At 41.1% G+C, this 13,610-nt stretch overlaps 1 protein-coding gene across 1 annotated transcript in view; it reads right to left on the reverse strand.

The window, feature by feature from the left end:
• Nucleotides 1–4,949: 4,949 nt before the first annotated feature.
• LOC105618119 overlaps nt 4,950–13,610 on the reverse strand; it is a 69,726-nt gene continuing 61,065 nt past the window's right edge. Inside the window, exons 7-9 of the mRNA XM_012199659.1 lie at nt 7,601–13,457; nt 6,649–6,940; nt 4,950–6,513 (exon numbers count right to left, since the gene is read on the reverse strand). Coding sequence (XP_012055049.1) covers nt 4,950–6,513; nt 6,649–6,940; nt 7,601–13,457 — 7,713 coding nt within the window. The remainder of the gene's footprint in view (nt 6,514–6,648; nt 6,941–7,600; nt 13,458–13,610) is intronic.

The raw sequence follows: 13,610 nt of genomic DNA on the forward strand, positions 1-13,610 counted from the left end.
AATAGAACTATTAGTTAGGTAAGTAAAAGTAAAAAAACTCCTATTTTACTTTTTACCTATTACTAATTTCTATAGAAACTAAAATAATAGGATTTTTTTTTACTACACCTAATACTATTTCTTTTCTTTCTCACTAAGAGCTCAGTGAACGCGCCCTAGTATTGAATGCGCCTAATAATATCCCTTACAGCACAAAGTTGTATAAAAGTTGCGGCAACACTGCTGCAACATTACAGCAACACATGTGGCAGCAATATATTGCAGATTTTGCAGCGATATTGCTGCAAATTCTGTGCTGTATAGGATTCAACGCGTATGTATAGCGGTGTACCGTCTAAGACATGTTCCCCTCACATCATTTTTCTATCGTTCATTATGTACATACACAGGAGCGCGTCTTTTTTTTCGCGTTCGCTGCGACGATCGTTCTTCGTGATCAGTTTCGCTTTCTTACATTCACACACTCGCCCTCGGTCGTTCTCCCCTCACAATCTGATCGCTCAAATTATTTCGACTGATTTGTGCTAAACGACATTGCATAGCTTAATGAATGTACATTTTGCGGTGTACGGCCGTTTGCTCATTCTGCGAGTCTCTCTCACCTTTTTTCTTCCACCCTTTGCTCGCTCGCAAATTCATCCTCTTCGCTCTTTTCTTTCTTTTTACTTTTTACGTCGCTCATTTCAATGATACTAAAGTGACGTATAACAGCATTCGCACACTCTCTCGATTCTCTTTCTCCCTTTTGCATCTCCTTTCATTCCTTCACTCGCTCTTCTTCTTTCTCTCTCTCTTTCGAATACTGGTAGGGTGTTGAGTGACAAAAACAGTAGTCTTAACAAACATACGATACAAAAACTCTTAAGTTATCGCCTGACGGCCAGTGTAAAGCGGGTTGTTTTATTTTATCATTATTTTTTTTCCTTCTTCTCTCTCCCTTTCTTCTTTCCTCTTTTCCTACTTCTTTAAGTACCTGAAGAAGCTAGCTTTGGGAAATCTCGCCTTGATCCGCAAACTAAGACCTGAAACCGATGTGGAATCTCAATGAGATCTGATCTTCGATCTGTTCTTACCGATGACGATCTTGAAAACCGACAATCCGCGTACACAGCATCGGAAAGCATCGAAAAGTATCGGAAATCAAGCTCGCCGAAATTACACCGACTCCGATCCGCACTCCTCTTTTCTCTCTCTCTTTCCTGCTCCTTCCCTTAAGTCCGCGCCTCGGATTTGCCTTAACGATGAAGACTACGCACCCCTCTATGATAAATGCGATTGGTACGACTAAATTGGGTGGCGAAAGGCCCGACTATCACTGATGAATCGAGTAATACACGCGCATCCGAGTAGTACACGTGCATGAGCTAGAAGCTATCTCCCAATGACCCGTCCCCTTTCAAAAAATACGCATCTCTATTTGATGCGAGACATTCGCTCGGAATTTTATACACGCGAAGACATGTCACTCACACATCTCTTCGTTATTTTTCTCCCTTCTTTCTCACCTCCTTTCTTTTCTTTTTCTCTCTCTAATATACAGGAAGATAGAGCTCGTTTTCTTACTTTTATCGCGGGAATAAATATATTGAACTTGTCTTCGCTTTATACAAGTGGCTCGAGTGGAAACGCGATCCTCTCTTTCTTTGTGATACGCTTCTCTCGCGCGGAAATGAAGAAACATCGAGAGAGCTGCGAAAGAAAATCCTGAAAATCGTCGTGAATGTAAAACGAAAGAAACGATCTATCAAAAAAAAAGTTCCTTTTTATAAATCAATTAATTTGATCTATAAATAAAGCTTTCAGATTTACTCTCTTTCAATTAAAAAGTAAACCCTCATTTCTGTAGATCGCCTCGATTACATAAAATTTGACTTCAATACGAAAATAAATACTTTAATATGGAAAAAAAAATTGATCTCATAAATAAAAGTGTAATTTTTTTCTCTTTATAATTTTCTACTAAAATTAAATTTTCTAATAAAATTAAATTAAAGAAAAACTCTTCAGAAGAAAAGTATGTGTGTGATCTAGGCCACGCTATATATAATAAAATTGCATTAATGTAAATATCGTAATAGATTTCCACCTTTTAATCATTTCTACAGTCAAAAGAGTGGCAAGTTAACATAAATATTACTTAAAACATAAATTTATTTACATATATTTCCTCACTGTTACAGAATATTTCTTCCCATAACTAAATCCCAAAATATATTTTTAGCGATCTAAATATTTAAAATAAAATAATTTGAATTGAATGTGACTGCGATTACGAAAAAAAGGAAGAAAAAGAACAAGCGTCGGCGTACTTCTTCTCGGAAAATGCGATTCACGTTTTTACGCCGAGAGATCATAGAATTTTCTACTGTGTAAGAAACACGAACGCGTACGATACAATTACATACATGGATATTCGAATTTCCATGCTCCAGAGCTATGGTAATCGAGATAAACTAGGAAGAGATGAAGCGCACGAGGTAGGTATCTTGTTCGTCCTTTAACTGAATGAGGAAACCGAAGGAACGTATTTCGCGAATATAGTTATATTTATAACGAGAAACGATTATATTCATGTAATTCTCGTAGAGATAAAGATATCAATCATTTCATTTGCTAGCATCTCTATTTACGTGTAGAATATGTAAATCAGAAAGAAACGCAACAACAGAAAAATTAACACTGTCCGTCTTCTTATTTAAACTTTTCATATATAACATGATTCACATCAAAATTAACTAGAAAGATTGCAGCGCTCTTTTAACAATTATTTCGACACAATTCTGTTAAAAAATATTCTTGTATTTTATATATAAAAATAAAATAACTTTTTCATAATTTTTTAATATTTGCGAAATTAAAAATTACACTAAATTTGGAAAATAGAAAAGTTTTCTCGTTGATCTCTGTTTAGTTAACCATAATTATAAATAATCTCTGTATTAGAGAAAGAGAGTATAATAATGTGATGATAATAATATATTATTATATCCAACAAATATTATATTCTTAAGTCTTTTCTAAACATAATATTAACAATTATTAAAACAAATATATAATTAAATTATACGGAAATAAAATTCATTCTACGGAAATAAAAAAGAGAAAACAAAAAAGGTCTACAGAATGTGTGGTTAGATTGATTTAATTATATACAATTTACATATTCTACACGTATACTACTCGCTTTCCACATTGATTCATTACGCGTTTCCCTCAACGCCTTCTCGACAGAGCCTTCACTTTGGTTCATATCACGTAATGAGACACTATTCACAGGAACAGTTACACCTCGATTACTTGAAGCTACGATATTCTTTTTCTTGCAACATCGAAAGAGAACAGAAAAAGAGAGAAAGAACAAACTCGACAAAGTTCTCTACATATTTATACATATATATCGCGCGCCGGGATAAGAATTTTTGGAATGGATATCAGCGCCCGACGTACGTTTTCATTAATTATAATTATCAATAACGAAATGTTAGATAAACTTATACTCCCATGTAGCCTATTCCGTTCTCACGAGCTTTTACAAGTTACAAGTTTTTAGAGTAAGTCCATAGTAAAATTTGCAGGCATTCACACGTTTCACGGTAGCACACGGAGATACGATATAAATAAATCTATCATTCTCATCTGAAACAAAGTGAAGCGTTTTTGTACTAAAGTGCAGCGATATATATATAATATTATACCTTTTTAATGAATTATCTACGCAATGTACAATCGTGGATTTTTACATGCACCATGACAAGGTATGGTCGGGCCGTACAACAGACAACTGTTAGAATGATCCGTAGAATATGTTATTGCCACTCTACATCTTTTTTCTTTCTTTTTTCTAATCCCCCACTTCATACGTCTCGCGCGCTTGAATCAGGCGTTATCGACTTTATCCAAATAATTCCACGTTTTTCGTGGGTCGTCTAAGAGCAGAATGTCGAGAATTTACAGCGGCAATTTTTTCTCTATATAAAGTTAGAATTATACAGATATAGATAAAAGCATTACACGAAAGGCAAAGACGGATGCGACCCTCAAGGAGAGCATGTCCTTGTTACTATATCCTAATATTTTTGTCGGAAAGAGAACTCTATTATTATTTGTCTATTCAGTCTGACCACACCATGTTACAACGTGGAATAGCTTTGCCATGATAGACATACTGTAAATTGAATTATATAAATTCAGGCTCTCTCTCTTTATTCTGCGAGGGATCAATTAACGATCGTTATGGTTTTGCTTGCTCTTTTTACCTTAACGCTTTGTTCACTCTTCGCTTATTCCTTGCCACAAAAACGACTTGACTAGATTGCATCGCTAAAACGGTCCTTAACGATTTAAAATCTAAGTCTGTCATACATAAATGATCTGTACCTTACAATCTAATATCGTAATTAACACCTAATGGTAGAGGGATCTACTGTTATCGATGAGAACTATTTAGTAGTAAATCGTATGTCTATTATACTTCCGTCCTTTCTCTCACTCTCTTTTTCTCTCCTTTCACGCATTCATTCATACATATATTAATATGCATGCATATAGCACGCATATCGACGTGAAGTAGATCCACTGTTAATTTAAACTCATGGAGAATATTTCTTTTACTCGCACTTAAGCCCATCTGCTTGCCTTCTGCAGGTATTAGTGCAGCCGCCGAATGTTCCAAATATTATAAGTGTGATAGATTCACGGAACTTGCGTCTAAGCGCGTTTTTGATAATATTTACAATGCCATCGCTACAGATCTTTTGATCCGCGAATAAAATTGTTCGCTGTCCGAATCATGTTTTTTTTTTAGCGAAAAGTGTCAAATTCCCGGCCCGGTTTCAATCGCGCTAAAACGCCCGCATCGTCGTCGCATCGTAAACCACCGACGACGACGACGACATGCTAATGATATAACAACACGTTGCGATGCTCGCGCGAGCGTTCGATCGCTAGGACTACCTCTTCTTGCCGGGCTGCTTTGATGGCAACCGCTTCTTCAGTTTGTGATCCGTCGATTTGATCGTTGTTGCCGTCGTCTTCTTTTTTGGTCGTTCCGGTGAACCGTTGCAGCACGCGCAATTTTTCTTTACGTGACAACGCAAGCTGGACCTTCTGGCGCGGCAATCTGTCGGCTCCATCATCACAATATTACTCGCTTCGTCCTCCGATGCTTCCGATGCCTTGTCACTTGATATTACCATTGACTCTGTCATTCCTATCGATTCAACCTTGGGAATTCGTTTAGGAAGCGTCGTCGCTGCTGCTGTCATCGATTTATGATCGGCGCGATTCAAGATTACTCTTGCAGCATTCACCTGCAGTTTGTCCTTTTTCTTTATGTAGGTGCAATGACGATCAGACGATAAAGGTTTTAACGTTTGTACACTATCCTCCAGGCCATTGCTTAACGTGATGTTGTCTTCCAATTGGCTACTGATAGACTCGCTGATACTGGAGTCCTCATCGTCGCTGCTGGATCTTGTGCGCTCGGACATTGGGCTCTCCCATGCCATGTAGTCCATACGCATCTTGGACGATGATACGCGCTTTTTGTTGGCATATGTGTACTTATTGTGCGTGGACAGCAGCGGCCCGGCCGCAACCAAGGGTGACAATGGCGACGGTATGGTATGATGGTCCGCAGTATTACTGCTCAAGAGAGTCAAACTTTCGTCGCCCGAACTTACTACCGAAGTGTTGTTAACATTAACGCTGGGCGGCAACGATTCCGAATCCAAGTCGATGTCCAATTTCATGTTAGATGGTATGCTGGACACACTGCTGGGTGTTCCTTCTTTCGAGCCGATCCTCGAGGTCAATTTCACGCGATGACTCATATCTTTTGACGAATCGTTTTCCAAAGAGCCAAGGTTCGCGGGAGATAGCCTAGAAATATCTGAGTTGCTGTTTGATGCTTCATCCTGGCTTAGATTGTCCAAGGTCAATCGCATATGTTTCGCTGAAATGTCCAAGTGCAGATCCTCCTTCTCTCGCTTTCCTCTCTTTGATGAATTTAAGGCTCTCGCGCGTTGACTCACGTTCCTTTTGCGTTCATTCATCTTGAAATCGTTTGTTGGACTGGCGTCCCTACTGCCGCTAGATGAGTCCAGAGACCGAAAATATGAGCTGTTGTACGGTTTCATGCCCAGAGGCTGACTGCAGGATGCATCCTGCGAGGAATGATCGAACGACGGAGAATGATTCGTATCGAATAACAGATCTGCTTCGGGAAATAGCTCACTAGTGCTAGGTTCGTCAACTCCCAAATCTTCGCACTCCTCCGATAAGCTCTTTTGTACCTTGAGTTCATATGGAGTCTTTCTTTCTATCCTCTGCTGCATTAGTTCGCGATCCAATCTAGGATTCAGCTGCGATTTTAAATTCTTGCTAGAATATGAAGTATCTAAAGTGTGATTCATGAAGTACTTTTTCACGCTCGATGGATAGATCTGTCCGGCTGCCATTTCGATGCCCTGGCCCTTGTTAATAATCTGCAGTACGCTCTCGGAGTTGTCGTCCCTAAAATTGATCATGGCCAATCGAATTCTCTTTCTTAAAAATTTTAAGATTTCAAAAGGGATTTGACTTTAGATAATATTTCAATTAGATGGAGATAAATTTTTACAATATACTCGATATAATTCAAATTATTACCTGGAATATGTTTTCAACGGCTCATTGTTTAGTACACTCATCGGTGTAGGAACGTATCTCCATGGTGTATCCGGCGATATTTTGCCTTCCGATTCCCATGCCTCTTGTAAACGTGCGTTTTCATATAGCAGTCCATTCCCAACTTTACAGGATCCATCGATTGTCTCGGTAGATTGCTGTACAGATGACTCTTGGCTGTCCGAACTACTCGGTCCACCCGTTACCAGAAATTGCGTTGTGCTATCGATAACGCTCGATTGCTTGTTTAAGGAAGTAATACAAGACATAGAATCTATAAAAACAATATACGAGAAGAATTAATTGTACATATATAATGTCTGATGCCAAGAATCTATTACATTACATGCTATAAAAGCTGTTCTAACAAAATATATTGCTCACACAATATTGTTTGTCAAAGATTCATTTTTCTATAAATTATAATATAGTTACGCAATTTATAATTAATTTGAAAAAGAAACACTTCTCTATAGTTATCTTAAAAAATATTAAATAAAAATTTGTTCATTTATATATCAATATTTTTTTAATTTGAGCAAAAAAGTAATAAAATGAGTTATTATATAGTATAATATTTTATATCACGTTATAAAAAAATATAAAAACAACTAATAAAGATTTAAAAATAAAAAAGTATTAAAAATAAAAATCTAACTTTTTTAATGACTAGAGAAACATATGTGCAGAAAATATATATATAATAAATATATATAATAAACTCATGATAGTTAACTCTGTTTTTATTCCAATTATTTAATCAATCATAATAAATAATCAAAATAATTTTGAACATTAAAAACAATTGGGAATTATTCCAATGCATATTACATCAACAATTAATGTGTTAACGTATCATATAAAAATGTGCTAATGTAGCAATTCATACAAAATATAAAATAGTATTCCCACTATATATCGAACAAGTCCTTACCAATTTTCGTATTATTCTGTAACGATGTGGCAATGCTCGTAGAGATCAAAGTTCTCGACGATATGTTTTCGTGTATACCGATAGTGTTGTCGAATTTTCTCTTTAACATTTTTGGTGAAATAATTTTGGTAGCGGATGTTATCTCAGTAGACGCTTCCTTCGTGTCCTTCTGCTGTTGCTGATTCGCATCGTTTAGCATGGCGTTCATATCAGTCTGCTGAGTAAAGGCAAGCGCAATGGCATCCGTCTGTAGGGACACCGGCTTTTCGGTGTGTATCCCACCCTGAGATTTCTTTTCCGGCGAATGAGAAACCGTAGCAGCCGGCGCAATGCAGACCACGTTTTCCGCTTTCAGGTTAGATGATAATTTATGTATGTTCGAATTGAAGAATCTCGTACTCTGCAGCGTCGGATTGCTAGTGATGACGCCGCATATTTGTTGGTTGTCTGATATTTCGTTAATATTCCGGGTTCCGATCAGATTAAGGGTGGGATTGTTTTTATTTACCACAATGGCGTTTGTCGGTGCTGATTCGACCGTCATCGCGTTAGCAGTGACATCATTCTTCAATGTCAAATCGTTGATTACGCTCGGCTTATCCGACGTAGCCATAGTCACAGTACCTACCTCTCCAGTAAACTGTGTGCTTCCGGTCTGCGATATTACCACGGGTGTGTTCTGAACATTCTGCGCGCCAGTTAGTGTCTGATTGTTGTTTGATAACGTCTGCAGGGTAGGCTGCATCTTCATCTGTTTGACAGTTTGCGGTTGTTGAACATGAAGTTTGTTCTGATTGAGGATGGACTGTAACAGTAGAGTGTTGGGAACTGTAGTACCACTGGCCGTGCGTACAGTCGGCATAGTCAACAATTTAGAACCGGATACTATAGTAAGTTGATGCTGGGTGCCCTTCATCAACGGTAACACGAAACTGGTAGGCATCAGTAACTGCTTGCCCGTAACTGAGGCGAGTGCCTCGCTAACACTCACCGAACCGGATTGCAGCGTTTCTTGAACAATTAATGCACGCGGGCCCGAGCCTGGCTCCGTAAAGATGAGATTACGCCGCTTCACGTTTAGTTCGATGTCGTCATTCGTCAAATTGTGCACTTCTACGTTCGCTTCCGCGCTCGATGGCTCCTCTGGTGCAGAGAAACCAGCTGGACTGCCCTGTACATGTACAACACCACTAGACGAATCCTCGCTACCCATAGTTCTACCAAGATCATCTGTAGTTGGGCTCAGTTCAGAAGTTTGCTGTCCCACTGGCTTGGCTTTGTTGGAACTTGATTTCTTTCTCTTTGACGATTGATTTGGATTAGTCGGCGGATTGGACCTTCTACGAGGCGCCGGTTTGTTGTTGAGATCCGGCGAGTTTCTCAATTGTTCAGCGTACTCATCGAGAATCGCATAGATCCTTTGAGCAGTCTGCTCGTCTTCCTGCGGTTTCTGTTGTGGTTTCGGTATAGGTGATGCTTTAGATGTATTGGTGGCGCTACTCTTGACTACTTTGGGTGTCGATTTTTTCACATTAGTTTTAGCACCGGTGGTACCAACTGCGGTGGACGGCGACGTCGATGGTGTTTTTCCGGCCGACGGTATCGGTGCTGGCGCCGGTGTCACGCATGGACTCGAGGAACTCTGAGATGTGACGCTCAGTGCCGGCGACGCTGCTGGACAATAGCTGGTGACCACGACAACCGGTGTCGTGGAATTGGTCGCTACTTTGGCGGTACCATAAGTCAAAGAGATCGCCTTCTGCGAGTATACAGATTCTTGTTGAAATGCCACATTATTGCCGTTGCTGGCAAATGGTTCACTATTCGCGCGGGATTGCGTCGGCATCATTAGTTGTTGCGCCAAAGTACTAACGGATATCTGTTGCCGTTTGCTTGCCTGAGTCTGTTGTGTGGTGGTCTGCGTCTGTACAGCTGTTGTAGTCGCGCTATTAGAGATTGACTGATGAGACTGCTGCGGTTGGATACTTCTCTCCTTTACTTGCTCCAGCACACTCTCGAACTCCCGTAACTGTTCCAGAGTTGTCGAGCTCACTTGATTTACCTCAATCGGAGAACCGATTAGACTGTCTGTTCTCACAGCTCGCTGTTGTTGCTGTTGCTGTTGTTGCAATCTCGGTGTCAAGACAGCTTGTATAGTTCCCGTGAGATTTGGTTGTCTAACTGGAGCACCACGGTGGATGATATTAACCTTTACCACGGGAGGTCTGCCACTCGGTACCGAATTGGCGTGCGATATAATCGCTGGTGGGAGGATGTTGAGTTGATTCGGATTATTGCTGGTTATCACTTTGTGTGCGTATATAACACCAGTATTCGACGAGGTGGCATTCTGTACAAGTTGTGTGAGCGTTTGATTTGTAGTCTGATTGGAACCGATGGAAGCGTTCGCTGGACCATTATTACCGGAATTCGGTACAATGTTCACTATCGATCTGCCGGATGGCAGTTGCAGATTCGGAATGATCGATTGTACATTGACATTTCCAGCGTTCGTTTGCTGTTGTTGTTGTTGAGGTTGATTATTTGGCACAGATGTCTGTACCGCTTTCGACAGATTCGTCGTTGTCTTCTGCGCAGATGTCGTCGTCGTTTGTTGAACGCCGCTAAGTGATGTATCTGTCGCAGCATTGGCAACTCCACTTGCAGTCGCATCGGCTGACAGATTGTACATAGGAGTTTTACGAAAGGCCTGTTGGAACTTGGGCAGACCGGTATTCTGGCCTGTCTGTGATGTATTCTTCACGGGACTAGTGCCGGTCAGTCGATCATAAGTATTTCTGTTGGACGATGTACCGCCCGTCACATCTGCACCGCGCTGCGTCTGTCGCGTAAAGTTTGTGCCGCTACCATCTTCCAAATTTTGCAGGCCTAAAAGGTTTCTCTGATTGGAGACAATTTGATTAGGATTACGAGATGAGAGATGGTAACTACCATCTTTGCAGATAACTTTTAATGACTCAGATGTAATTAATCCACCCGAAGACATCGTGGTCGTTGCCGTAGTCATTGTTGTGGCTGTGATCACGCCCGCACTAGCAGGCGAGGAGGGTGACTTTTTTGGTGATTGGTTCTGTTGATTACTTGCGCGACGTATGTGCGTTATCGTTCTCACCGGACTTGACGATTCGGTAGCAGCAATGTCGAGTTGGACTATTGAGATGTTATTGGCAGCCATCGTCGTCGGAATCGTTGAACCCATAGTCGTCGGTGATGCGGCATCCAATGGCTGATTGCCCTCCTCGCCGATGGTATCGGGCGTCCCAAGATTTGATGATGATCTCAGTGGTGGTGTCTGGCCTGCTGGACTCATGCCGACACCGCTGTCGTGGCCGCCTGTTGAAGATGGGGTACCTGGTAACTGTATACTGCTATTGCCACCGCCACTACTGCTTTGATTGCTTGCCACGCTTGGGGTGCGCGTTGGCCGCGGAGGCGTGCTGCCACTGACGCTAATGACCGTCGATGTGCTCGTGGCGGAACTCGGGCTCTGCGGCACGCTATTTCTGGAGAACTGAACAACATTCACTGTAGAACGCTGTCGCGGCGGTACCATCATATCCAACGAATTCAGACCAGGCACATTTTTGGCCAATATATCGGAATCCCTAACAGTCTTATCGAGAATACCATATTTGTTCTTATTAAAGTTGGATTTAACGAAATGACGACGATTGTCGCGACGTCCGTCGACTATCACGGGGCAGCTCTTTTCATTGGCGTTATTCTTGCCATTCGCAGCACGCTGATTTTTTTTCTTCTGATACGTTATTACACCCTTGTTATTTGAGGAGAATGGCATTGTCTTCTGTATGTTGATCAACTCGCTAGTAATGTCACCACTACTCAATCGTTGCTGAGGTTTTTTACCACGGCTCGCTAATTTAAGATCTGCCTCGTCCGCGCGTGTCAGCACAATCTTTGGATTTAGATTTAGCGTACTCAATAAGGGTGCAAATTTTGTAATGTTGTTGGTTGCTTGTTGCTCGGCATCCGTCCGGTTGCCGCTGTTAGTATCTTTGTTCTTATTTAACAGATTCTTTTGCAGAATTTGCGAGATCCTCGTTGGTTTTTTCGAGCTTTGCGGCCTAAACATCCTAAGAGTTTTGAGCACTGCTGGATCGCTTCGCCTTTCAGTAATAATGAATGGTGCCGCGGCAGTATACGCTGATCCTTTGATCGTCTCACGTTTGTTTTCGTCCATGTCGGCTGAAAAAAGAGTGATGATGTCATTGCTGCTAACGTCAGAGCCACTGGCATCCTCATGCGTATTCGAATGTCGCACTTCGTCATTTACTAACATATGAAAATGTGAGACGGAGTCGACGCTGAGCTTCGATGGCTTCGAACGCTTCTTACTGGGCTCTTTACTGCTAGATTTGTTGGATTTCTTTTTGTTTTCTAACCGACAACCGTCGCTACCCAAGCTGTCAGTCTGACTGTCCTGCGTATTACTGTCGCTATCCGATACTGAGCTGATCCTATTCCTAAAATGCTTTGGTTTACGTTCAACACTGTCATATTCACTTTCGGATGATTCCAACCGGATCTTCCGCGCTCGTGCAGTACGTCGCGGTACTCGCAACACACTACCACTGTCGGAGTCCGTGGTAGTATCATCTAAACTGCGACGCACCGACGAACGTTTATAGCCTGCCGCCGGCTGAAAGCTACCGAATTGCTCGGAACTATCGGATGGTAGATCAACCCACTGCTCATAGCCTTTCTCAATGCCGAAAAAGACATCCTTAGTATCGTCTTCCGATGGCCAATCCTTGAACTGTGAGTAATCAATGTTCAGATATTTAAGCTCCTTGTTCGTATTACGCATTTCTTCAGCATTCTCCAGATATCGCTCGCACAAATTCTTCAATTCCTTCCAGTCTAGCACCCAGCTGAGCATATGGTAACGCGGACTACTCAATACTACGGCTAGATCGTCGCATAGTTGCGGTGATAAACCCAATTTTTTACCGTCCAGAATTTGGCAGGGCACAGACTTTTCATCGTAATTTGCCGAGCCTGTCACTGCGTCGCCTTTGATCAGGATCAACGCGTCTAACGTTCTTTCTACGTTCTTGTTTGGTATCGTACTCGATTCGCCCAATTGCGATTTATCGTCGTTCAGTTGATTACCGCCGGAGAATTCGTCACAATTGAAACAGAGCTCGCCGAGCATCTCGGATGAAGATTCACGCTTCAAATGTAATGGACACTTGCTGCTGGTTGACGTTGTTGGTATTGTCATGTCAGGCGATCTCATGTCGGGAGTCCTTGTCGTCAACAGACTTTTTAACAACTGATCAGTCCGTTCGAATGTTTTCGTTATGTGATCGTTTTGAAAATCTACGCCTTTTGTGACAGTCAAATTTTGATGCAATGGCTGCGCTTCCGAAACTGCCGAATTTAGCGAAGATATCAAGGATGTTTCCGTGACATTATCATTTTCTATTAACTCAGATTTTATTTCGACTTCAATGGCTGATATAGGAAGATGATCGTCTTCTATAATTTCTTTGGGTTCCTTCTTGATTTTAATCTCCTCTTGCAAACCGCCATCTTCCTTCGCTTTTCCACACGCCACCGCCAATTCCTTTATTCTGTCGTAACAGGTTCTGGTAGGATGTAAGGAGAATGCCGTCAAAACGCATTCTCTTGCGATGCCAATACTGCTGTCTACTACGTCCGCCAATTTAAGGAATTGCGTACTCAGACGCTTGGCGGTCTCGCGCACCTTGTCCTTGTCCGACTTCGCCTTCTGACTCTCCAGCTCGTTCATATCTGTTGTTAACGCTCTGATGTACAGTTCGATCACCAATGGTTTTATACTCTCGCCAAACTGCAATTAAAAAGAAATCCAAGAAAAATAATATTCGTTTAATTGAAAAAGAATTATTTAATTTTTCCTCTGAACAAACAATAAAATAAAATCTGATTTTTCTGGCTTTATTAACTTTTAATATATTTAACTTTTATTGGTAATTTTATTCGC

The sequence above is a fragment of the Atta cephalotes genome, assembly GCF_000143395.1.
Source record: "Atta cephalotes unplaced genomic scaffold scaffold00015, whole genome shotgun sequence".
NCBI lineage: Eukaryota > Metazoa > Arthropoda > Insecta > Hymenoptera > Formicidae > Atta > Atta cephalotes.